At 43.8% G+C, this 24,990-nt stretch overlaps 3 protein-coding genes and 1 pseudogene across 4 annotated transcripts; 2 read left to right on the top strand and 2 right to left on the bottom strand.

Annotated features, from left to right (window-relative positions):
* The first annotated feature begins 2,284 nt into the window (after positions 1-2,284).
* Positions 2,285-4,980, top strand: LOC306714195 (angiopoietin-related protein 5-like). The gene is made up of 4 exons (XM_079184156.1): positions 2,285-2,403; positions 2,758-2,875; positions 3,364-3,549; positions 4,309-4,980. Exons 2-4 carry the CDS (start codon positions 2,770-2,772, stop codon positions 4,605-4,607), a joined length of 591 nt encoding a protein of 196 aa, XP_079040282.1. The 5' UTR covers positions 2,285-2,403; positions 2,758-2,769; the 3' UTR covers positions 4,608-4,980.
* A 719-nt stretch (positions 4,981-5,699) lies between these two features.
* On the bottom strand, positions 5,700-6,883 carry LOC306713832 (NXPE family member 3-like; annotated as a pseudogene). Its single transcript has 4 exons — positions 6,860-6,883; positions 6,616-6,634; positions 6,328-6,527; positions 5,700-6,245 (listed from the first exon to the last, which is right to left on the bottom strand). The product of its transcript is annotated as an NXPE family member 3-like (transcript).
* A 1,334-nt stretch (positions 6,884-8,217) lies between these two features.
* Positions 8,218-15,155, bottom strand: optn (optineurin). Its single transcript, XM_079184172.1, has 13 exons — positions 15,044-15,155; positions 14,304-14,428; positions 13,837-14,045; positions 12,932-13,093; positions 12,598-12,782; positions 12,257-12,350; positions 12,044-12,159; positions 11,156-11,305; positions 10,942-11,026; positions 10,653-10,811; positions 10,392-10,534; positions 9,870-9,952; positions 8,218-9,085 (listed from the first exon to the last, which is right to left on the bottom strand). Exons 2-13 carry the CDS (start codon positions 14,422-14,424, stop codon positions 8,973-8,975), a joined length of 1,620 nt encoding a protein of 539 aa, XP_079040298.1. The 5' UTR covers positions 14,425-14,428; positions 15,044-15,155; the 3' UTR covers positions 8,218-8,972.
* A 1,956-nt stretch (positions 15,156-17,111) lies between these two features.
* Positions 17,112-24,369, top strand: ccdc3a (coiled-coil domain containing 3a; the record flags this gene model as incomplete). The annotated part of the gene is made up of 3 exons (XM_079183577.1): positions 17,112-17,649; positions 18,212-18,389; positions 24,064-24,369. Exons 1-3 carry the CDS (start codon positions 17,243-17,245, stop codon positions 24,367-24,369), a joined length of 891 nt encoding a protein of 296 aa, XP_079039703.1. The 5' UTR covers positions 17,112-17,242.
* Positions 24,370-24,990: the final 621 nt, after the last annotated feature.

Genomic DNA, 24,990 nt, shown 5'->3' on the forward strand with positions numbered 1-24,990 from the left:
CCTAGCCTGTTAGCCACGGTGCACATGTGGTAGTCACATGTTTTTAAAAAGCATAGAAGAACAAAAAACTTCAAAACAATTTTGCCAACTAGTGGCCAATTATTTGATAATTACAGACAACTCCTTATGGTCTAGAACAGGGGTGTCAAACTTATTTTCACTCTGGGCCACATCAGCATCATGGTCGCCCTCGAAGGGCCGGTTGTAAATGTAAGACTGTGTAAATGTAACTACTCCCGAACATATTGGTAAATAACTGTCACTGCATTTGATTATTGTTTATTCAAGTGTTAAAATATTGTACATGCAGTTATATAAATGTAAAAATATATTTACGCACATTTCTGTTAAACAATTAAACAATCAACAACAGTCAACACAGTGCAATTTTTTGAGGTTTACAATAAAATATATTATAAAATAAAGTGCGCAACAAAACAGATACAGGACTGTAAGACAAGTGAATGTAAGTGAAATGTGGTGGTACAGAGCCATGAGCCCCTGCTGAGCTGGGGGAGGGGGGCTGGTGGTCTGGGGCTGGTTGATGGGGCGGTGGCTGTGGGGGATGGAGTCAGGACTGTCCCATTGTCTTTCGAATCTGCAGTAGAACTCGTTCAGCTCGTCTGCCAGGGGAAGGTCATTCATGGAGTGGGGGTTTTTAGGCTTGTAATTGGTGATCTGCCTGAGGCCTCTCCAGACAGAAGCAGAGTCACTTGCTGAGAGCTGGTGTTGCAGTTTCTCAGAGTACAGTCGTTTAGCGTCTCTCACCGCCTTGCTAAAACTGTATTTTGCCTCTTTGTACAAGTCCTTGTCCCCACTCCTAAATGCCTGATCCTTTTGCAGCCTTAGCTGTCTGAGTTCTGCTGTAAACCAGGGTTTGTCGTTGTTGTAACTCACCCTGGTGCTTGTTGACACAGTTGTCCTCACAGAAGCTGATATATGAAGTCACAGCCTCTGTGTATTCATCCAGACTGTTGGTAGCAGTCCTGAAGACTTCCCAGTCCGTACAGTCCAAGCACGCCCGAAGATCCTCTTGAGCCTCACTGGTCCACTTCTTGAATGTCCTCACCACAGGTTTACAGAGCTTGAGTTTCTGCCTGTAAGCAGGAATCAGATGGACCATGACGTGGTCAGAGAGTCCCAGTGCAGCACGAGGGACGGCGTGATAGGCCCCGCTTATTGTTGTGTAACAGTGGTCCAGAATGTTTTCCTCTCTGGTTGAGCATTTAATAAACTGTCTATATTTAAGGAGTTCATGACTGAGGTTTCCTTTGTTGAGGTTGTCCGCTGTGCCTCCTGCACGTTGCCCTGTGGGGGCATGTAAACACCGACCAGAATGAATGAAGCGAACTCACGGGGGGAGTAAAAGGGTTTGCAGTTTATGATGAAAAATTCCAGATCAGGAGAACAGTGCTGTAGAATCACTGTCACATCATTGCACCAGCCACTGTTGGAGTAGAAACATATTCCTCCACCCTTCGATTTGCCGGAGAGCTCTGTGTACTGCGGTCAAGTGGTCCGTCATCTGCGGAACCTCGGTCACGTCAGCCGGCGTTTGAAATGTAATGCTCGTCTATTCGTGGTGTTACGGTACGGGTGCTTGGATAGCCCAAAAAGCCCAGAAATAGATCAAAATTCATCAATAATTTGTCAAATTTGATAAAACAACGTCATATTGTACATTAAGTGAAATACAACAATAACAATTTGTTTTAAGAACTTGCTATACTGGAACATAGAATCCTCCCCCAGTTAAAACATGCAGCTGACTGGAATCTTGTTTTAGTTGTTTGTCAAGTTTTAGACCCTCACCAAACGAAGGCGTGCCTCAGCTGCTCTCATGTGTGTCTCTGTTTAGGTAGAAAGGCTTTCCGCCCCCGGTTTTTAGACTTTGCTCTTTTGCCTCGATCTTACTGCTCGACCGCCTGTTTCCTACCTTCCCAAATTTATATCAGATTTCAGAATCAGTTAATTGGCCAATTTGGGTGTCTTGACAAAGAACATGAAATAAGGGGACACACTGCAAAATACATATATTTTGTCCCTTATAACTTCAACTCCACTCTTTTCTTGTTGTGTTGTAAAACCCCAGCATGCCTCTTTATCTTTTGCCTCCACTAACACATCCAGCACTCAAAATGTATGTGTGTGTGTGTGTGTGTTCTATAGGTGACTTTCGCCTCAAGGTACGGTGAATGTTATTCTCGCCTCACAATTTCATGACACTGCACGCAGTTTGGAATGTAGAAAAACCTGTATATTCAGATTTCATATTGTTCCTCCTCTTGTTTTTCTCTTGTGCTAACCTCAGGAACAGACTGCACACGGATTAAGGCTCTCTCGCCACAAGCATCCAGTGGGGTTTATGTAATCCAGCCTCCGAGAGTCAAGGCCCCGTTCAAGGTATAATAACCTGAGATGTAATACCCTGTAATGTAATGTACATAGCAAAGCTTGATTGTACTTGACCATACCAAGCCCCACCCACTTAGTTACTGTTGCTATGCCTGTCCTTACGAATACTGAATCTTAAATTGAACAGCTCTTTTCTGTTGTGTCATTTAAAAAAGAAAGAAAGAGAAAAGCCTAAATCCTTTGCATGACGGAAATCAATAAACAGTGCTATGACAGATTTTGGAAAGAAAAACAATAGAGCATGCAAAGTCTTTTCCAATCCCCTGTAGAACACATAAAAACCTGCCACCTGTTTATTTTACATTTTTAACAAACTGCATTTTTACGGGACTACCTGCTCAGGTGTTCTGTGAAATGCGGCAAGACGGAGGCTGGACGGTGTTTCAGAGGCGCAGCGGACGAGAGGTTTCCTTTGACAGGAAATGGGCAGCGTATAAAAAGGGTTTTGGAAACTTGACAGGTAAGTAAAGAATATAAAACTGTTTGGGTTTGTTCAGGGATGTGAGGATGAATCAAACTTGTGATGAACTGTAACACGCCTTAGTTATTACACAGGGAATGTACATATCTAAGAAACGTCGTAGTTGAATGCAGAAGAGCATACAGGATTTGGGATTCAATTAGCTGTTATTAAGGTGAAACATTGCAAGAATAAACAGATGTTTTTTCCTTATTGACATCGGCTGGAAACAGCCCTTTTTGCCACGTGTTCTCCTCCATAATGTCGTGAAGAGTCATAGATTAGATTACACTGTGAACTCAATATACACATTTTCTACCACACGTACATTTATACATTTACTACTCTTCGACTAAAGCATTGTGTGACCTTCAGAAATTGCAATCTTGAACTTTCAAAACCCTGCATCCTGCAGCAATGTCAACTCAAAGCAAAGTTGTATCGGAAAAAACCTGAATCCTGTCCTTGTGCTCTGCTGATTCCCTTAGAGGACCACTGGCTCGGTCTGATGAAGGTTTTCTCTCTGACCACGAACAAGACCAAGAAGTGGACCATGAGGGTCGAGCTGTGGGACCACGAAGATGCCACTGCTTTCGCCGAGTACAGAAACTTCAGGTTGGGCAGTGCAAAAGCAGCTTTCAAACTGCATGTCGGGAAATACAGAGGAGATGCAGGTATTGCAGGCTTTTTGAATGGCTGCTTTTTTCTCATTGACCATCTTTTCCCTTTGCTTTTTAGTGATACACAAATTTTAACCCATTTACTCTTTTTCCGTTTATCTTGGTTGGAGTAGTCTTTTTGCCACGGTCATTTGAACCTTAGCATTTTGATAGACGTAAATGAAAGCTCCAAAATGTAGTTTTTGTTGTTTGGTGTTGTTACCTTGGCAACTATATCACCTGGGGTACTTAGGGGTCCACCTTCAGACCCCGGTCATATTGTTAGTGCTTATGGTTGTGGACATTTTCAACTTGTTACTTCCCACTATTTCCCCTTTGCCTCCGTTCACCATCTACTTTCTGCACAAACTCTGTCGAAGCTCTCTTTGAAGGGTCGGTCCACACATAATAAAATGCTACACATGGCAGCTTTAAAGCGAGTCAATATAACTTTTGAAAGAGGGAAATAACATAATTTACTGTTTCAAAAGTGGAATTGAAAAGTAATTAAATGCACCCCAATCTACCCTGAGGGGTTTTACTTCTCCATCCTTACTTGGTCTGGTATGACCAGTAGCTTATGGTGGCTAACGTTAACTAATTTTGGCAAAATTAAGTCTAACTGGCATTACTGAAAAGGTTCACTGTCTCCTCTGTACTCATCTTGTAACTGCCACATGTGGTCACAGTGGCAACTGTTCCACACACGTTGCATTTCAAAAGGCACCCAATACATTCTAAACTTGCTTCAACGGTTTCCAACTTTGTCCACAGGTGATGCCATCCGTGGTGCCTATTCAGGCATTGACCAGAATGGCTTCGGCTTCAGCACCATCGACCGTGACAGCGACGGCTGCTCCCCATGCATCTTTGGTGACATTGCTCAAATGGATTGTACTTCTTCAGACGGTGGCGGTTGGTGGTACAGCCGCTGCGGCTCTGCCGGCCTGAACGGCGACTGGCATCCTAGTGGTGAACACATTGGTTGGGCGTCAGGCATCCACTGGCAAACCTGGAAAACCCATGCGCCTTACTCCCTGAAGGCCACCAGAATGTTGATCAAGTCTGTGTGAGAGAACCCAACCCACATTTAGCTTCATACTGGCTTTTCTAGTCGCACATCAAGGCTGGTATTACATTTAAGCAAAATGACTCTCTTTTATATGTGCAAATCAGTTCTTTTTTTAAGATACTGGGCCTACTGTTCCCACTCCCGGGGTGTTTCTGCCTTTGCAGATTGATTGTTCTTGATGGTTTTTAAATGTCTTCATATCAACACATCCGAACACGCAGTTGTTGAGAGGAAGACATGTTAACTGGTCTATGACGTCATCATTGAGGTTTGACTGATTTCATTAATCATGACACACCTGAGTATGAGTACATTCATTCATTAAAGATATTTGTTTGCAGAACCCCTGATTTCAGTACACTTCATTACTACATGAGGACTTTTCTGTAAACAATGTGTGGCATCAATACCCTTATAAACTTCATATCAAAAGTTGACATCATGTCAAAATATTATTGTTACATGATGGAAATAATCATGGTTTCTGTTCTTTTGAGCCATAAAACACTTTCATAAATATGGCTGTAGAGATTAATGTTAAGGTGTTTTGTGTGCCAGAGCACAAACCAATCAGCATCCTGTCAGCAGCTATTGGCAGCTATGGGAGTTGCTTAAGTGTGTTAGACAACACAGAGATGGGAGTTTTTGAGCTAGACAACAATGGCGGCTCCTAAAGAGGTTAGCGTAGATGCTGCAATGGGATACGTTATTTCAGAGCTGGAGAGTATTTCTTTATTGAAAGAAAAGCAAAGAACGGAACTGGAGGTTTTCCTCGACGGAAAAGATGTTTTTGCTTTTCTCCCGATTAACTTTGCTGAGAGTTTGATTGACAGATGGTTCATCCAATCACCTGCCAAGTATTTTTTGAAAATGCCTGCCTTTTTCTAAAAAGTTTCAAATGATGGCTTCTCAGATGGTTCTGTGTAACAAACCATCTGGCGGGTCAAGTTAATTCTTTTTTGAAATATATTGTTAGTCTAGTCTGAACATGGACTGCTGAAGGAAAAATGCAGCACTTGGTGGAAACACAGAGATAACATGTTAACTCAACGTGTGCTTGAATCCATATTCCTCTCCCCCAAGACACAAACATCTAGCCGCCATTGTGAGGACATATGTAAGACAATAGATTGTTTACCATATTCTTAATAATGGGAGGTGGTGGGTGGATGTTATGTGGCAGAAGGTGGGCAAGGGTCATTTCCCAGGCATCAATCAAATGAACATTCAGTCCTTTGAACATGGCTCTGAGCACCTTGTTACACTGCAGCGAGTACCAGTCGCTGTTGGTTAGCGACACAAAAAGGTTTAAACCTTTGGGGTTCCCTGTCCGGATGACGACCAGCGTGCCTGGAGCCCTGTCCAGCAGCCGCACCACCGCCCTGCGGATGCTCTGCAGCCTCCTGATGTAGATCTCCATGGGAAAAGAGCTGAAGTGAGCCCAGATGCCAAAAACTACGACAGTGTTGGGGCCTCCGATTAAGTCATCTAGCTCATTAGCAATGTAACGAAGCTCGCTAGTTGAGATGGGGTGAAAATGGATAGGAGGAGTGGAACGTCATCAAGATGTTGTTTGCATAGTCCAAGGACATGTGAGGTCCAGTTCTCTTCAGGCTGTGCAGGTCAAACTTCTTAAGACCTGAAAGTATGACAGGGGGAACACATTAAGCAGCAGTGGGAACAAAATCATCTGTTGCCAGAAATCCCTGTGGATCAGCTACCTGGTAGAACTGCATTGAGGAATTCAAACCACTGCCTGACGGTGGAGTCTCCATACATGTGGACCACCTTGCCTTTGGCAAGACAATGGCAGACGCATTGAATTCGTGGACTGTGGTGCCACCTAGTGCTCGCCACACACCCTGGTAGTAATAACCAGAGGGTCCAGACGTCACAATGCTGCTCTTCTCCTGTGGTTGACCTGAGAGGAAGTTAAAGAATAAGGGTGGGATTATTCCATGAAAAAACAAAACCAAGCTGTAAAGTGATCGTATGAATCTCTTAAGTACCATCCTTACTCCTGAGAGACTATAGACACAGGAAGAGCAACATTCATGAGCTTTTAGCCTAGTGCTGCATGCTCCCAGCGCTGTTTTGAAATTTGGCTGAATACTGTTAATCTCTCTTCCAGAGAACGCTACCCAGAAGAATATAGTACGCTTTTTCCTGAACTTTCTCTTACTTTTCTTCGATTGGTAAATGCGTACGAGTGTACCACAACAGATTCAGCAAACGCTCCTAACTTCAGATAACCGTGTCAATGACCAGCGTAAACATGATGAATGTGCATGCATAAATGAGTGTGCATTCACGAGAATTAGAAATGAGCATAAGTAACCCCAATAATACCATAGGGCTACGTGTCCTGCCTCATATGTCCTATATTGAAGTCCTGCATTCAGAGATCCATAAAGAAAAGTCTCACATTTTGAACAGAGTCAGCAGCGGAGTTAAAGGACCTGCTAAAGTCAAGGGATGGGGAACAATAAAGATCAATGCCATTGCAGTGTCACCTGAGGGTCGCACTGTGACTGAAATAAAGAAATAATGATTCCATATGAAAAACGTCCCGCCACAGCGAGGCTACCGATGACTGCAACGGGAAGAGGTCAAATCATTTACGTCGTTTTGCAGTATGAGGTGGTCATATTGATAATGGAGAGTTATACAACAGCATCAAAAGCCAGTGCAAATGAATGATGATATAGTTAGGCTGTATGAATACAGTTAGAACTATATTAGCCTATAATTTAAAATCGCAGAGTAAAATGATAAATCATTAAGTATCATTTATACAGGTATTTCAGACTCAATATTGACGACAGGTCTGGGACACTGTTCAAAATAAACTCGTCCAAGTGGTTCTTGCATGAGGACCATTGTCTGAAATACATTCTGTTTTGAATTATTGTTATAGACAGTGGTGGCAGTAACAGTAATAAATACAAATTCAATATCATGCTTTACCTTCTTTTTGTGGCAACAAGGTGACACTAGTAGGTCCTGATGCCCAAATGTCGACTTTCAAGTTAACACCCCTGCACTTTAAAATAAAGTCGTAAAAGATAAGTGTCAAAAAGAAAGTATTTTCATTTGGAATGACCTTCAGAATATTTATTACACACAAGTAACAATGCAGATGAAGCTGCAAGCAAAGAGAGAATAGAGCTACAGGAGGAGCTGACTGCCATGAGGAGGTCGTCCAACAGGTGCACGGATGATTGTTTGTTGAAAAGTTAGTCAATCCCCATAAAATATGTGACAGTCATTTTTATTTGTTATATACTACCACTGGGAGTTGCCAAAGTCAGATATTTAAAAAGTGGACCACCACACCAGTATTAGTCTACTGTCCAAGAGCATACATTTCCAAAACAAGGCCTCAAATCATACTTCTTTTTTAATCTCTATGGCACAGTTATGTTAGTAATGTTGATATGATTTAAGGCAGGATGTCATATGCATGGTGTCTCTAAGAATATAGAAATCATTATGTTCAGTAGTATCACATAGTTAATTGTATCATTATATATCTAACTCAAGAGTTTTTTGTAAACTTAGTGGAAGAAGTAATCTTCCCGTACTGTTACAATATGACACAAAAGCAGACAGGAATTTGCAGATTTTATTTTCACTCACAGAAGAACAACATGGAATCTGAAATTCTATATAATCTACAGACTACAGAATGTGCAGGGTGTTCTGCACATAGACTTACAAAGACTGGGGCTTCAGTGATGGATTAACTAACAAGTTAAATATATTACAATCAAATTACCAGGTATCTTCTGAATAAAATATATATATTCATATTAAAGTGCCTACATGGTGCGTACACCAACAACCCAGTGATGAGCTAAAACATCTTTCCCAAGCAAAGAATATAGATTGAATTAAATTTCAAAAGAGATTTAATTAAAATATATATATATCTCCTTTGGCAACACAACCAAATACAACCTGTAAAGGCTGAACTAATTGAATGTGTGCATGACAGGAAGACAGCGCCTAATTAAAATCTTATCAAAGGGTTCGTGCAGTTCTTTTCCAGACTCGACATGGGCCCACAACCTTCAAGATGTGTCCAACAATACCTTCTTCCATTTCAAATCTTTAGAAGAAATTCTCAAATTTAACAAATTAGAGAGGAGCAATTATTTTCAGAGAAACCCTAAAGACAGCTTTACAATCCTTTTGGCTTAAATTCTACTAAAAAGTGAAGTCTTCCCTTCCTATAGTGAATGTTACAGTTTATGGTGGAACTATGGTGTTGAGAAGAGCTGCAGGTAAAAGCAGAGGAAGACTCTTGGAAGATTGAGGTGCTGATGGAGCCGCTGTTGTCGTGGATGCTTGCAATGGTGGAGGTCTAGTTGATGCAGTCCATGATGTGGATCTGCAGGGAGTCCAGGTCCGGCAGGATCTCATTGCACTTGGGACAGGCGTGTTCGGGAATATTCCCTTGATGCTGCCAGTCAGTACCTGGGAGTCAGAGACACTGATCACAACCTGGACACATGTCCCAGTTACACTGGACTGAGCTGTCAATCCTGCACTCCCTCCCACACTGTGTGCTCTGTCGCAGCAAGTTCCACCAATCACCATTCATGGGTTAAACCGTCAAGGTGGTTCAATGAATAGTTCACTATTTTTTGAATTTTTTTGAATTTTCTTTCTTGGATCAGAAGATTGATGTCACTTCTCTGTCTGTACGCTAATTATGAAGCTACAGCCAGTTAGCTTAGCTTAGCATAAAGACAGGAAACGGAGGGGAAACAGCTAGCCTGGCCCTGTCAAAAAACCTAAACTAATCAGCATACTGCATCATGTTTGTTTTAAAACTAGTTTGCTGAAATGTAAATACTTTGTGTTGTATGTGGGTGGTGGCCAAACTATGGAATTACAATTTCTGGGTCGGTCACGTGATGCTATTGGGGCCCAAAAATACTTTTCCCATAGACTTACATTGTGAAAGAGACTGTTAATGGGCAGATGTTTTATTTTTTTTCCCCCAGTGTGAACACCTATTCAAATAATTAGGTCCTAATAGTTGTAAACTCAAATCAGAGTTATTTCCTTAGGCATAATGAACTGCCATTCATGTGAGCGAGAAGATTCTCAAATGTATTTTTTTGACCAAAAACAATCTCGATTGATAAATAGCCCTACAGGTAAGATAAGAATTGTGAAGTTCTGATTTGGGGATAAACTGTCCCTTTAAGACTATCAGGTAACAACATGGGATGCAAAAAAACAGCACATGTACCTCTTCCGACCAGACTAGCGGCGGCTCCGTGTGGATTTCCTCCCAGTGACACGTGTCTCTTCTGCATCTCGGTCAGCGAGTGCCTGTGGAGAAACACAGTGAAGAAGGGGGATGTCAGACCGCTTCCCAGCAGATCGGTGCAGTTTGTTTGTGGAGTCAAAGCAAAGCAGACCAACCACAGGATTATTGATTTTAGTGCCTATTCTAAAGCTAAACTACGATAATAGAACTGCTGTCCGTGAACTGCCATGAGAGCGATCTTCCACGCAACATACATGTATATATTTATGCAAGATCATTTGTTTCACCACACAGGTCCACGTGTCACTGATGATGCAGGATGACATCACCAAAACTGTCCAACGAATGAGTTACCATACAGGCTTACAGCTTGGTTACAGTGTAAAAAAGGAACCAGACTAGAACTTAAAGGAGATAATGTGCTGTATGTTTCTATTTTTTTTGTTCCTGAACTGAACTACAGGTGTAAAAGCAGACCTGGTCTTCCGTTTGATTCCGTACCTGCCCAGCGAGTCCAACTCCTCCTGCAGCTGGTTGTTCTGCTTCTTTACGTACTCCAGCTGAGCAGCCAGACGCTCCCTCTCTTCGTGGAGTTTCTCCCTCGCGGCTCGCTCTGCGTAGAAGTCTGAGGAATAGACCTCCGCCTGCGGTACAACAAATAAGCATGAGGGCGACCATGTTGTCATGGGGACGTCCGATACTTCGGCGGTGAAATGACGCTTTCGTTTACTCAACATCGAGAAATTGTGCACCAACGCTGACCTGAGCCTGGAACACAGATATTGTCTGCAGCTCCTCCTCCTTGCTGAAGATCTCCTGCTTCATTCGATCGATGTGGTTCTGTTTAGCAGCCAGGGCCTCTTCAGCGGCACTCAGGCGTTCCTGCAGCTCGTCCACCACCTCCTTCTGCACCAGCAGAGACTGAAGACCGGAGGGCAAAAGGTCAAACACCTCTGGCTCCCATTTCTCTCATAACTGCATTAGGTTTAATGGAAATCAAGAGGATTAAATCTGTTGCTAAAAGGGTCCTCGTCATGCTATTTAAACTGACCTCTCTCTTCTTCTTATCCTCTTTGAGTTCATTGTAGTCTTCAAACAGCTTGGTGTAGGCATCCTTCAGTTGGGCCAGGTTGCTCCTGTGAGGGAGGAAGGAAGAGTTACCGGTGAGTAAAAGCGGTTGAGATACACATAAACATGACCGGTGAGTGTCTCCATCTATATATATATATCTCTCTCTCTCTCTCTCTATCTGTGTCGTCTCTGACCTCTCCTCCCCGGCCTTCCTCTGCTCTATCTGGCTCTGAGCCTGCATGCTGTCCACCTGCAGCTTCAGCCGGTCGTTCTCCGACTGAACGGCCTGCTTCTCCACCAGCTGAGCCTTCAGAGTAACCACGTCCTGCTCCACCTCCCGACATCTAGACACGAGACAAAAGCAGTGTGTGTGTGTGTACAGGTCAAGATAAAGCACGGGAACGCCGACTGAAGGAGGAAACCTTTGCATAAGAAACAGGGTTTCCCTGTAATTTGTTTAACTGTTGGGGATCAATACAGGTTGCGATGCGGTACGGTCATTGGCTCCTTCACTAAATGGTTCGCGGGTTAAGATCTGACTGTGTGTGCATATCTGCATGTGTTGGCCTAACAGTGGGTCTCAAACCTTTTCTGTCACGCCCCACTTTGGAGGAAGAAAAATGTTCATGCCCCAGCAAAATTGTAACAAAATGGTCCATGTTGAACTTTTATTGAAATGACATTTTGTGACTCCTCCAGCTGTGCTTTTTCAAATAGAATAAAGAAAATTGCAATCACTTTCAAGTAAACCAGATTGCTCCATCAGACAAAAACAAATAACGTGCAATCACTTTGTTAGAACAATGCAAATAAAGTATACTAATATTTGGCAAAAAAATAGCTTATTGTGGCCGCAATTAACCTGTTTTGCACTGAATATCTTTTCAAGATAACAACAATAACATGTGCAAAAGTAAACAAAATGAGTGCAGATATGACTTAGTTTTATGTCCGTGTACTTTGTAGTTTTGTAATATGTGAAGTTCTCAATAAAGTTCTTGAAACAAAACAATTCTGCATCTCCCCCTGCGCCCCACCTGTAATACCACTGCGCCCCACAGTTTGAGAAATACTGGCCTCACCTGTCCTGCAGGTTCTTCTTCATGCCTTCTGCTTCGTCCAGCTTGCTCTGGGCCTGCTGCAGGTCCTTGAACAGCGTCATCATCTGAGACTTCAGATGTTCCACCTCGGACGCCGCCTGAAAAACGTTGGCACAATGACAGAATACACACATTACAAGGACACCACCTATCTGAATTACTAGAATAAAATTTATTTCACTGTTTAGTAAATACCTGTTCCTCTTTCTCAGAATCCTCCTTGGTCTCTGCCTGGGGGGTCTGTGTTGATTTCTCCACATCCGCCTTCCTCTCCTCCAGCTGTCTAATCCTGTTGGACAGTGCGTTTTCACAAACCGTTCACAAAATATGTCTAACACACGACAAAAACAAAGAATTTCATGAAAACATTGCGCTTAAAAACAAATAAAACTAACAGAAATACATCATTCCCTCCCAATTCGGTCCAGTTTACAGGAAATAGAAGTGCACGGAACCACTAACATTCTGACTTCCTGTGTTTCCTGATGCTATAAACGATGCGAGTGGATCATCTAGTGGTGAACTGGGTCCCCTACCTGGCAGCAGAGGACTGAAGCTCGGCCTGCAGCCGCTCGGCCCGCTGCGTCTCGTTCCTCAGTGACTGGAGGAGCTGGCTGACGGTCATCTCCTCGCTTTCCAGCCGGGACGCCGTCATGCTCAGGTCCGGCCGTCGGCTGCGCTCCGAACCACACACGCCGTTCACGCCGTCTATGACTTCATCCTGAGAGGAAAAAACACACCCGGTTAAATCGCAGAGCGGGAGGTGGAGGCTTTTTTGTTTTGTTAGATGAGGCCTTTCCATGCCGAATAGAAGACACACTGATTATATAGGAGGTGTCTGTGAGTGTGTGTGTGTGTGTGACTCCTCACCGAGACTCTGATGATCTCAATGAAGGAGTCGTCGTGTGGGTCCTGGTCCGCCTTCAGCTGCAGCTCGGAGTTCATGGCCACCAGGTCGTTCTTCTCTGCCTGCAGGCGAGCGACGTGGGCACGCAGGGCATCCACCTCTGCAATCTGATTGGATGACACCGCCTGGAGACCACATCACACAGAGATTACAATTTGACAGGAGCTTGAATCTTGTGCAACTTAACCTCTTGAACCCTAGGCCTATTTTTAGCCCTCTGCTCAAAAATGTCATACCCTTACTCAAAGGGGCTTATCTCGCTAACTACAAGGTCTATTTGAATAATTTAAATGGCATAACACCACAAATAAATGTGAGCTTTGTTAAGATGTGTACATATCATTGTATATGTCCCAAATCATATCACAACATGTCAGCAGTCCTTTTAAAAAAAGAATTGGCTTTGATAAAGTGAAGTATGCCTGAGAAATCAAGGTCAGCCAAAGTCAATTCTGATTTTGGAAGCAGCAAATATAGCAGTTTTATTGTACTTTTATATGCTATATAACTTTATATTTCACTTCTTTTATCACTAATAGTGTTCAATCTATCTAATACAGCAGTTTGGCATCATTTTGAGAGCCTGGGACCTATAATAACATGTAAAACATGGCTCATTTCCGTCTGAATTTCAGTTTTACGTGATGTAATTGAACCTTACCAAAGCCTGGGATTGGCCGATTTGCGCATGTGACATAAGAATTGAACGAGGAAGAGTGTGAGGAGTGTATGATATGAGCCGGACAAAGTCTCACTGGAGAATTATATAATTATATAATTATATAATAAAGATCATAAAAAAAAAAAAATGGAACATTGGCGCTCAACTGCCTAGATCCAATAAATGGAATATGGGTTACATTCTCACCAGCAAGCTTCCCAGAACTTCCCCTGTCCTCCCGTCCCCCTCCACCCTCTTGCCCAGCTCCTGGTTTTGGAGGGTCAGCGCCTCCATGTGGCCCCGAGCCTCCTCCAGCCTGCTCTCCAGGAAGTCCCGCTCCTCCCGCTGCTTCACCCGCCAGACAGACAGACCCTCGAAGCGCTCCTTCATCGACAGGTTGGTCTGACGCAGGGCCTCTGAGGTGGTGACAGACACAAACCGAAAATAATTTGAATAAATGCAAATCGCACGAGCCACGACATTTCAGTTACGACCCATTCCTCAGCCATTATGCCTTTCCTGTCCCAACAAACTGCTCCAGCTGGTCTATCAAGCTACAACTCTGAAACTCCACCCTGACCCTTGACCCTGGGCACTTTGAGACCTGATAAGAAGAGGAAAAACAAACAAAAAGCTCTAATTAGAAACATCTACCTCCCTCCACCTGCTCTCACCTTTCAGGTCTCGGTTCTCCTGGATGAGGATGTTCATCTGCTGCAGGGTTTCTTCCAGCGCGCCCGACTGAACGGGAGAGCGAGAGATGTCGCCATTCATCACGGGGCCTCCAGACGCCATGACGCTGAGAGGGAGAACAACAGGAGAGGAGACGGAGACTGTGACTATTATTGAACACCCTGTCTTATTAACTGAGGTGCTTACACGCCAACAGGGCACATAAAAAAGCCCCATGCTGACATCATCGAATGACTCAGTGCTTCAGCATTCAGCAGCAGAAAAAGCAGCACACAGGCGGAATTCTCCCATCAGCAGGTCACATGATAGTTTAATCAAATTATAATAACAAGAGCTGAATGCGATACACACTGTGGTCTGCTTCTGAGCTCAAACAATGACTTGCTGACCGCCCGTCACAAATAAATAACAATATAGAGATATCAGAGTTGAACTGTAACTCCCTTAAAGAATACTACAGTGGTTGCCAGTGGGAAAAAATACACTTTAAAACCACCGCTCTATACTACGGACAGACGGTCGCACTGTGAAAATTGGTAGCTGTATGTTATTTTTAGCATTCGGTTTACTTTCGCTCTTCGAGGTGGGCCTTCTCCGGTGTGGGACTCTTTGGTAAACACTGAAAAGTTACCAGTAACTTGCGCAACACGGATGCGGTTTGAGCTGAGCCAAACTGCGCCACGACAAACGTTTAAAAACGCGCAGAAATGTTTCCACTCACCTGCTGTCAACTCAGAAACTAAACGCAGTCCGGCTCGCCACTCCGGAAATACAGAGAAACACACGGAGCGATGGCGAAATGTGTCGAGCAACCTTGTGCTGCTTCGTCAAGTGACGTCCGGAAACAAAGCGCTTTCCGGTGATTGTTTTCAAAATAAAACCGCACATCGACAATATCTGTTTTTTTAGTCTGAAAACGGTACAAGTATTGAGCACAACTTTGCCAGTAATTTGTATTATGTCTTAAAACAGACATTCTTTAGAAAAAATATATTTATTTTAGAGATACTGTTCGAAGTTCTGTTTTGTATTGATCATTAATGCAATTTGTATGGGCTAGTCAGATAATACACAGGGATAGGGAAAATAGCAACAACGAGATAAAAGGAGTGATCATTTGTTTACTCATTCCCATTTTGTAAATAATATATTGATCTTGCTAATCTATGCTCGAACTTTAAAGTCATTTTTGACAGTTATAGTCACGTTTACGCTCTTATTTTGAAAGCTCATTTGCCTTCTTTTTCCTGTCAACATTAAACGTAGCTGCAGTTCCGACTTCCTAGAAGTGACGTCGCAGAGCGGTGACTAGCTCTCGATATGAACGAGAGCTGTGTATATAAACAGAGCCGCTGTGAGTGGTCGGACCCGCCCATCCGCATGTTTTTCATATCAGGGAAAGACGGACAGCTGAGGGCGGAGACAGACATCACCTGACAGCGGGAATTCCCATCAGGAGTCACCTTGCACTTTGAAAATAAGAAACGAAGGACTGGATTATTACTCATGTTTAGGGGACAACTCTTGCAAAGAAATATATATAATTAATCCTGATGTAATACCTGGCGATAGTGTTTAACAAAAACACATGAAGATCCCTATCTACATTAATGAGTTACAATAAACATCCCTTTTTGCGCTTTGGTCCAAACTTGTGTACATAGTGGCCCATTAGGTCAAATATAAAATATCACAGCATTTATTTAAATTATTTAGATGTTCTATTATATAAAAATAAGCATATAAGCATGCTGTTCGCGGCAGTGTCCATTAGATGGCAGTGTTTTCTAAGCAGAAATACATAGCTTAAAAAAAAAAAAATGCACACCACTGAAATCTTTGGCTGTGGTTGAAAAGTATCATCCTAAATACGGTCCTAATTATTTTGTGTGATGATGTGCATTTTGAGGCCAAATTGTCACACAGGATCAGCTGATGGATCCACACAGAACCTCATCTGATACATCATGATTGCTGTAGAGATTATAGCCTATTGAACTACATATAAGAGAAATGTACTGGGGTTAATGAATGGCATTACCCTAATCCTTGTCTGTTCCACTGCAGACTACTGTTATTAATCACTGATGTCATTGTTGTTCACTTGGAACCACTTCAAGGAGGACCTTCTCCTCGACATGCTCTCAAACAGTAAACCACTTTGACTGGTCGTTTTTCCCATCTCTGATCCTCTTGGTTGCTTTCAAGCTATCGGGGAAATGGAAACTACTTAAGAATTGCACCCAAAAGATGATGACCTTGAATCTGGTGAAAAAGCTGATGATAAAAAAGTAATGGTTTGCCAGTATAGCCCCTATTACTATTTATTTAAATTTGACAAATACAATGAATAAGGAGTTATGGATGTACAATTTGCTTTACAATGTTTTGTAACATTTGGAAGACGTTTGGAAACCATATTGATTTTTGTCCAAGGAGATAGCGCTCGAGCCCACCAACCGGTTCGCATGGAAGCTTCAAATGTCGGAGCGTCTTCATCAGTCCTTGAACGCAGCACCCGTGCGCTCTGGTGAAGCCTGTTGTGGCTCCCGCTGCGGACAGACGAGGTGGAAGCACTGGGAACGCAGCAGCAGGTTGGAGTGCTTTAAGTTTCTGCAAATTGGTTTGACTGTTGAGTTCTCTCAAAGAGTCTGGAGGTGAGAAGATCTGAGTTTGTGCACGTTTAGTTTAATGGACAAAAGCACTGTGGTCGAACTTTGTGCAAAAAGTTACGTGCATGCTTTTATAGTTTTTGGTGAAGTCGAGCATCCTCGAGCCTCCAGGTCACCAACCAGATGTGCAACTTTTGACAACTTGCATGCTTGAGGAGACCGACTTCTCTCATAAAACAAAACAATTTTAATCAATTAGTAAAATCACAAACTACCAGAAGCTTGTAACTTTTCCCGGGCTCTTCGGGATGTCTTCAACGGCTCTCCTCCTCACAGCACTCGGCTTTTTTGCGCATCTGGACACTTTTACGCACGGGTGCCAGCTCCCTTCCGAGTGGCGGCCGCTGAGCGAGGGCTGCCGGGCGGAACTGGCGGAGATAATCGTGTACGCCCGCGTCCTCGCGATCCACCGGGAGCCCCTGGGCGGCGGGGCGGGTAGTCTGTACAACTCGCTGCCCTTCGGGTTCGGGTATGGGTACGAGGGCGCGGAGGAAGGGCTGCTGTACTCCGCGGAGGTGGAGTTGCTATGCGATCAGGCCTGGGGCAGCATGCTGGAGGTGCCCTCTGGATCAAGGCTCAACCTGACCGGACTGGGGTACCTGTCCTGCCAGTCCCACACCGTGATGGAGAACTACTCCTACTTCTTCTTCCTCAGGTGACGTGCACAGCCTGAACTTATTAGTTCCAACAAACATTTGGACTCTAAACATTTGGACTCTTTTAATTCAAACTGTACTTACAACGGACGAGAAGTTTTATTGTTTTCACTAAAATTTGATTGCATCCCATAAAACTCTTTGGCAGTCCAGAAGTGCATTTAGCAAAATATCAACTTTCATCTAACCCTCTAACAGTTCTTGTCTTTTGTCAGTTTGTTTTGGAGCAGACTGATCTACAGTCAGCTGTACACACAAGACTATACTGTGTTTAGATATAAATGTGTGGTTTGCCACTTGAGGCTAAGTATTTCCATGAAGTGAGGCTTCAAATGTTGAGCTCTTTATCTTCTACATATAGCTGTTCACAATGATAGCTCATTAAATATGATGCTCTTCTAACCTATGAAATGCATCGGCCTACGAAACTTGCAAAACCGTACTTGATTTGGTTGACGCAAATTCAAAACTCAGCCACTGTCAACTACAACCTTGATAATTCCCGCAGCATGCAGCTTCAGCTCTCTCCTCACAGTGTTCCTGTCCGATCTCCCCGTGCAGGATGGATGAGAACTACAGCATCCTCCCCCATGGCGTCAACTTCCAGGACGCCATCTTCGCCGACACGTCCGACAACAGGCGCATGTTCTCCAGCCTCTTCCAGTTCTCCAACTGCACCCAAGGGAGCCAGCCTTTCCACACCTTCAGCCCAGAGTGGGAAACGCAGGAGGACAGCAGGGTAGGGCCAAGATTGAGTTGTACTCCTGACGACTGCCATGCAGCATGACTGCTACATGGTTGCCATAGTAATGCTTGCTGCTTCCTTGAAAACAAAAATGACTCCTATCTCCTTGTACAACCCCATTACCTTCTGAGAATAAGAAGATAAAGTCTCCTTCTTCAGTCAGGTCAGCTTTTTTTTGTGTGTACAGTGGAGGTAAACAAACCCGACACCATCTCGTTACCATGGAGATAGCAGATTAACAGAGAACACAAGGAGGTGGGGGAGGTATTGTTACGGTTTTGTGGGTTTTCATGTATATATTTTTGATTTATTCATCTATTTGTGTGTGTGTGTGTGGACACCTAATCCTTAGTTGAGTTGTGACGCTGCTGACAGGAATGTGGTGAGGATCAGTAGAAACAGCTTAACTACAGTAAAGAGCTACACACACACACACACACACATGCACACGCATGCACATGTACACACAACTATCACTTTACTGTTCTGATCTTCAGAAGGATAAAAAAAACAATAAAAAAAACAGGAATAGTCACTCACATGCACGGAAGAGTTAATTATACGTCTGGCTCCCCATGCAGGCAGGCTACTGGCCATCCAGAGGTCAAAGGCCAAATAGCAGAGATCCGCATCTCTGACAGGCAGCAGCTTAAAAGTGTGTCAGTCTTCAGCTTCGATTTATGTCAGTATGATGCAATGTTTGCTGACCCGAGACCCGAGATAAACTGGACCCTGTCAACAGAGGAAGAAAAGTCTGCAGCATTTATTCTCAAACCTCCTCTGAGTGAGCTGAGCAGGTCACACTTTGGACAAGACAGAACTGGAGCTGGAGATGGAGCTACACAAGTCCCAGGCCTGGTTTTGAAAGGATATTAGGGCAGCTATTTGAACGTTGAAGAGCTACAGTGTCATTACAGTAACGTTGAATTCACTGTGGGTGTATCCGAGTGGAAGACTTGAGACTCGGGTTAGAGTTAAGTCAAAAAAATGACGGCTTGAAAAAATGACTTTGACATCAGTGTTGACTTTATTTAGAGCTGACTCCTTAAAGGCTTGAATTTACCAGTTGAAAAAACTGACATTTCCTTTCAAGGTAAAATCCTGGAACAATAACATATAAATAAGATTTGACAGGTTTTGCGTGGGGGCAAACAGGCCTGTACTTTGAAGGGACTTTGCGTCAGTTATGTCAAAACACAAGAACATTGTGTCTCAGTTAAATGGTCAGTGTTTAGACCTGAAAGACTAATAATTGACTTGCAATTCCTGACTGAATACTGCCAATTCTGAGGGGTTCAGACTTTAGCCATAATCTGAGGCTTTCACCTTGACTTGGACTTGTCTCCATTGAGCTTTTTTACACTTGCCTCTAAATGGCTTGAGGCTTGACTCTGATTTGCCTTCATATGTCTCCACTGACATGAAACTGGCCCTCTTGGACTTGCACCAAATCAGGTTTGACTACACTTTTCTCAAAAGACTTAAGACTTGAATTGGGCTTGTCCTGAGTGACTTGGGACATGACTTGTATTGATTTATTTTTTTAGATTTGTGTCCACTGACTTGGGTCGTGAGTTTGACACGTCACCATTAACTTGACACTTGAATTTGACATGCTGCCATAGACTTGCGTCTTCCAATTTGACACGTTGGCATTGACTTGAGTCTTAAATTTGACACGTCACCAATGTTTTAAGTCTTAACTTTGACATTCCGCCATTGCCTTGAGCCTTGACTTGGACATACTCTCATTAACTTGGCCTTGCTCCAAAATACCTAAAATCAACTCAGATTTTTATCCAGAAAATCAAAAGTAATACTGATCTAGCAACACACAGTATTATAGTAAATCAGTAATCAGTACATTTGCACCTATTTGTGTAACCTGTTACAGAAAATGTTTAAACTTATACTTATCAGCATCTTTGCAGTAACAGTCAGGATGTTGCAGCTTGTTCCTGACTGAGATGAACACTGCCTGCAGCTGATGTAGAGAGACGTGGTTAACTACTTCCAAAATAGATTTATGGCATTTAGGTATTAACAGTCCAAACTGCAGAACTAAATCAGGAGACTTGCAGTGGTGCGGTGTCTTCCTCTTCCTTTCTACTCGGGTTTGACCTGCAGGCTCTGAGCTGTGTGAGCAAAGGTCAGTGAGGCAGGGGTTAAAGACACAGCTCATTATGAGGACGAGCACTCGCATGTAGGCAAAGGCCGCGACTTTTACGCAAGGCGGAACAAAACAGGTGTTTTGCTCCAGGAATTTATGGAAGATGATGAGATGAAAGGAACTTTTTTTTTCCCCCCTCTTCACGTCTCTCGCTTACCCGTCCATGTTTCCCTGACTTTTGTATCAGACTTGAAGCAAATAAAAAAGCTCTTCCTCTCTCTCTTTCCTTCTGTTTTGCTGAAGTGTAATTAAATCTAAATTAAAAGCAACAAGATCCAATTTCTAAATTCACTATCTATCCATCCATCTCCAAAGGATCTTCAAAGTGTCTTGAGTTTAGACACAAAACCGCCCTTAAAATTGAAGTTGGGAGGTTGTTTGCTTCTGGTTTCAGCCTCGTGGGAACCAGACGCCCCTCCAGAAGGATCCACTTTTCTGCCGGAACCCTCAATTAGCTTTTTTTAAAGAGGAGGCTCTTATCAGCAGCACTCAGAGCAGCTCTCACCGGACCGACTGTTGTCAGCCCACCGGTCATCTGTTTGATACAGATTTCTTTCTTTTTTCTGAAAGATATCCCTTCTCTTTTTCAAATTTGTTTTTGGGCCCTTTATCCTTCCCTTGGTAGGCCACAGCAAGATATAATTCCCCAAATACTTCTTAATCAGCACATTTCCATGTTTCCATGTGCTCTAATGATTTGATTATAACCAGAGCGAGGGAATACTCCAGTCGTAACAGTCATGTAAACACCTTTAACAAGAGTTTCAGTCTCATTAACATTTTATGTGGACGCTTAGAGGGATAAAAGGACGAGAACACAGTCTGCCTGCTTCGCTCAGTAGATTGAGCTCCCACTTTCTCTGCCTCGTCTTTGTTTTTCCTTCCTCTTTCTGTCCCCCTTTTGTTCCTTTTATCTCTTCATCTCTCACTCTCGTTCTGTCTTTTTGTCTCTGTTTTCTAATCACCCATCCCTATGCGCGCACACACACACACACAGGCACACACACACACACACACACACACACAAACGCACACACAAACACACAGAGCAGAATAAAACCTCAGGAGAAGAGGAGAAATCCTGGCTTGTCCCATTTGACGTCAAGGGCGGGGGGGGGGGGGGGGGGGGGGGGGGGGCTTATGCTGAGTCCCCACATAAAGTTAGAGAGAAGCCATCTAAAGTCTGCAGACACACAAAGACAGATACAAAAAAAGGCACGTCTCCCAATCCCTCTACTCTCTCTTTTGCTTGAAAACTCTTTTATTTAATGTGTCCTCTTTCCCTGCCTTTCTCTGACCCTGTCCTTCTTTATCTGTTGATGAATCAAATGAATTTATTACAAGATTCACATACAGGTATATACATGAAATTTGGCATTTACGAGCTGTCGGCTCAAGGACACTTTGACATGCGGACAGTAGGAGCCGGGGGGGGGGGGGGTCAAACTGCCAACCTTGTTAGTTAGTTAGACTTTACATAAGAAGTGGGCCCAGTTATGTCGCCTCTTGGATTGTGGACTGTTGTTTTGAAGCTTGATCCGAGGCAGTTTATCAGTTTACTTGTGTCCACGAGGCCGCTGTTCATGTCCTGAGCGAAACTCAAAGTAAACATTGGCCTTTTGTCACGTGAGTCGTTCGGGCTGTTAGTCACGTGACTCACATGAATCGCTCATCAAGTGAGTCGTTAGTCAGTCAAGTTAACACCAACCACGCTCTTTTCCTAAGCCTAACGTAGGAGACAGGCAGACATTAAAGGGGACATATCATGCTCACTTTCAGGTTCATACATGTATTTTTTGGTTTCTACTAGAACATGTTTACATGATTTAATGTTCAAAAAACACATTATTTTTCTCATACTGTTTGTCTGAATACACCTGTATTTACCCTCTGACTGAAAGTCTCCGTTTTAGTGCCTGTCTCTTTAAGCCCCTCCTACTGAAAAGGCCCCGTCTGCTGTGATTGGCTTGCGAGACAAATATGTTGCACCTTTGCAAAGGTAGTTTTCAGGCCTTGGGTGGAGATACTCCTCTGTGTTCTACGGACAGTAAATAGCTGAGACTGGAAACCACGATGAGAGATGGTGAGACACCGACTAAAACAAAATGTGCTGCCACTGAAACCAAGACAATGGGCTGAAAGATGCTAAAACACTTCACAGAGCTGAAGGAAAAGGGCAAAGTTTGGTGATATATACCTGTGGATTCATCACAATGAGCAAACTCCCTCTTTCCGCGGTCTGTTTTGTTCACTTGAATTTGAGAACATTTTGTACATGCATGTGTGTGTCCTCTACATACTGTTTGTACAGATGACACTAAACAGCAGGCAGGTAACACCCGGATGTTTTGACAGGTGGTCCGTGTGTGTGTGTGTGTGTGTGTGTGTGTGTGTGTGTGTGTGTGTGTGTGTGTGTTGGGGGAATCCCACTGAGAGGCTTCCTATGAGCACGAGAAAGGGTTCAAACTGTAAAAAAAAAAAGTACCATTGTTACGTAATGGGGATTTAACTTTTGTGTCAATAAATGGGGGGAAAGAGAAAGAAATTGCAGCTGGACACTTTTGTTGCATGTCAAAATAAATGCAATAAATTGGACATACGTAATAAGTGTACTCCTTAAACTGTACAGAAAAAAAATCATATATCTCAAAACTAGTGCCAAGACACTCCTTAGAATGTGTGAAAGTATCTATCATCTGTAGCCATCTGAGGCTGATGTAAACAGGCCGCAGCAAGTTCCTCTGACAGTTTGTGAATGCTTGTGTTCTTCGCTGCCCTCTGATGCAGAGAAGGCACTGTAGCTATGTTGTATCAGTGCTACACTTGATGCAGTTTCAGTGCATTCGGCAAAGCAGAACACATCCACAGCAATTCACACACTGACATACAGAATGCACAGCCGGCGCCTCTTGTGACGCTGGTGCTGTTAGCAAAGTGCTAATGGAGAACAAGGAACAATTGGCATTATCACACATTCCTTCGGATTTTCACATGTTAGCATGATCCTCCGGCTAGGTGCTGCCACGTTAACACACTGTGACCCCCATGCTGGTTAAAGGTCAGCTCTGGTCTGCCAATGAAATGGGATATTTGGTCCCCCTGATACATCAAAGTACGGGACCCCCTCACATTGTCAGGGAGGTGCAAACGGGGTGATACATTTATGTTACACAGACACACTTAAACGACCTCCCCTTGGGTTCTTCTGCACTGAGGAGCCTGTGTGGATGAATGTAAATGACGAGGGTCAGGACCTCCACCTTATTTCCCCACCCCCCTTCCTTCTAAGCACTGTGGACATCAAAGGGAGACTTTATTTAAATCTAATTTTCCCAGAGAGGCTGCTGGGAAAAAAAAACATCACCACACAACCAGCTGAAAGGATGGCAACTGGTGCTTTACAACAGTTTGGTTTACCTCTGTTAAGCAAACTCCCATATCCTGTGTGTGTTAACTAACCCCCCCCCCCCCCTCTCTCTCTATTCCTCCTCTCTCCAGCTTCTGTGCTCCTCGGTGCAGGCCGCGCTGTTCGAGGAGGAGGAGAGCGGCCGCAAGATGAAGGAGCGGCTGGCCGCGGCGGAGAGGAGGAACCGGCAGCTGAAGGAGCGCGTTCGCAAGGTGAAGCGCTCCCTGGGGAACGCCCGCAAGGCCGCGCGCAAGGCCGAGCAGGAGGCCCGGGAGCTGCAGGGGAGGCTGGAGGCCGCGGAGCGGAGGGCGGGGCATCACCTCAACACCATAACGCAGGAGGAGCTTCCGCCCGGGCGTTACGCGAGCACGACGATACGCAAGAGGACCCAACTTTAACTCAATCCCCGCCCCTGACCCCGCCCCCCGAACCTGCCACCCACCTGGACTGAGAACTGGCCGTGGAGAGCGAGAGACTGCTGGGCGGTCTCCATGTAAGGGGCAAAGAAGTAACAGCTGTCACATATGAGTAAACACACTTTTGTGAAGTCATAATTGACATAGTTTACTACTCCTCTCTTTTGTATCCCTGCTTGCTATGTTATCAGAAGGCCAGGAACGTAAAACTAAATTACGACAAAAGAAAATCATGTTTCGGTCCATTTATACTGACTAAGAACTCTGTTAAAGGGCCACTCCCCCTACATGGTCAGATGGAGTGCTACTCGGCCTGTAAAAAACAATTGTATAATATCTTTTGTGGCTCTTGTGGAGCTTTGGCAAGCCTTAAAAGTGATGTCATAGGGGTTGTCTTGGTATGGGTTTGAACAAATTTGAACAGAAAAACAGAGAATGGGGTCAAGACATTTGAAAGACATCCAGGTAGGAGGAGGCGATCGGCAACGCTGTAGAATGACGTTGATGCAATTGGATTAAATGGCAACTTTAAAGTTGCCGTCCAATGCACAAACGAAACAATGAGCTGAACGACGCTAAAATAGGACGTAGAGCTGAGTGGAA

Source organism: Pholis gunnellus, assembly GCF_910591455.1.
Source record: "Pholis gunnellus genome assembly, chromosome: 22".
In the NCBI taxonomy this organism is placed as follows: domain Eukaryota; kingdom Metazoa; phylum Chordata; class Actinopteri; order Perciformes; family Pholidae; genus Pholis; species Pholis gunnellus.

Excerpts from the sequence above, each read along its gene's own strand:
- LOC306714195 (XM_079184156.1), top strand. The coding sequence starts at position 2,770 with ATGCGGCAAGACGGAGGCTGGACGGTGTTTCAGAGGCGCAGCGGACGA. Across the intron at positions 2,876-3,363 it reads GGGTTTTGGAAACTTGACAG|AGGACCACTGGCTCGGTCTG; the intron begins GTAAGTAAAGAA and ends TGATTCCCTTAG. Across the intron at positions 3,550-4,308 it reads GAAATACAGAGGAGATGCAG|GTGATGCCATCCGTGGTGCC; the intron begins GTATTGCAGGCT and ends CTTTGTCCACAG.
- optn (XM_079184172.1), bottom strand. The coding sequence starts at position 14,424 with ATGGCGTCTGGAGGCCCCGTGATGAATGGCGACATCTCTCGCTCTCCC. Across the intron at positions 13,094-13,836 it reads AAGTTCTGGGAAGCTTGCTG|GCGGTGTCATCCAATCAGAT; the intron begins GTGAGAATGTAA and ends TGTGGTCTCCAG. Across the intron at positions 10,812-10,941 it reads AGGATAAGAAGAAGAGAGAG|TCTCTGCTGGTGCAGAAGGA; the intron begins GTCAGTTTAAAT and ends TCCGGTCTTCAG.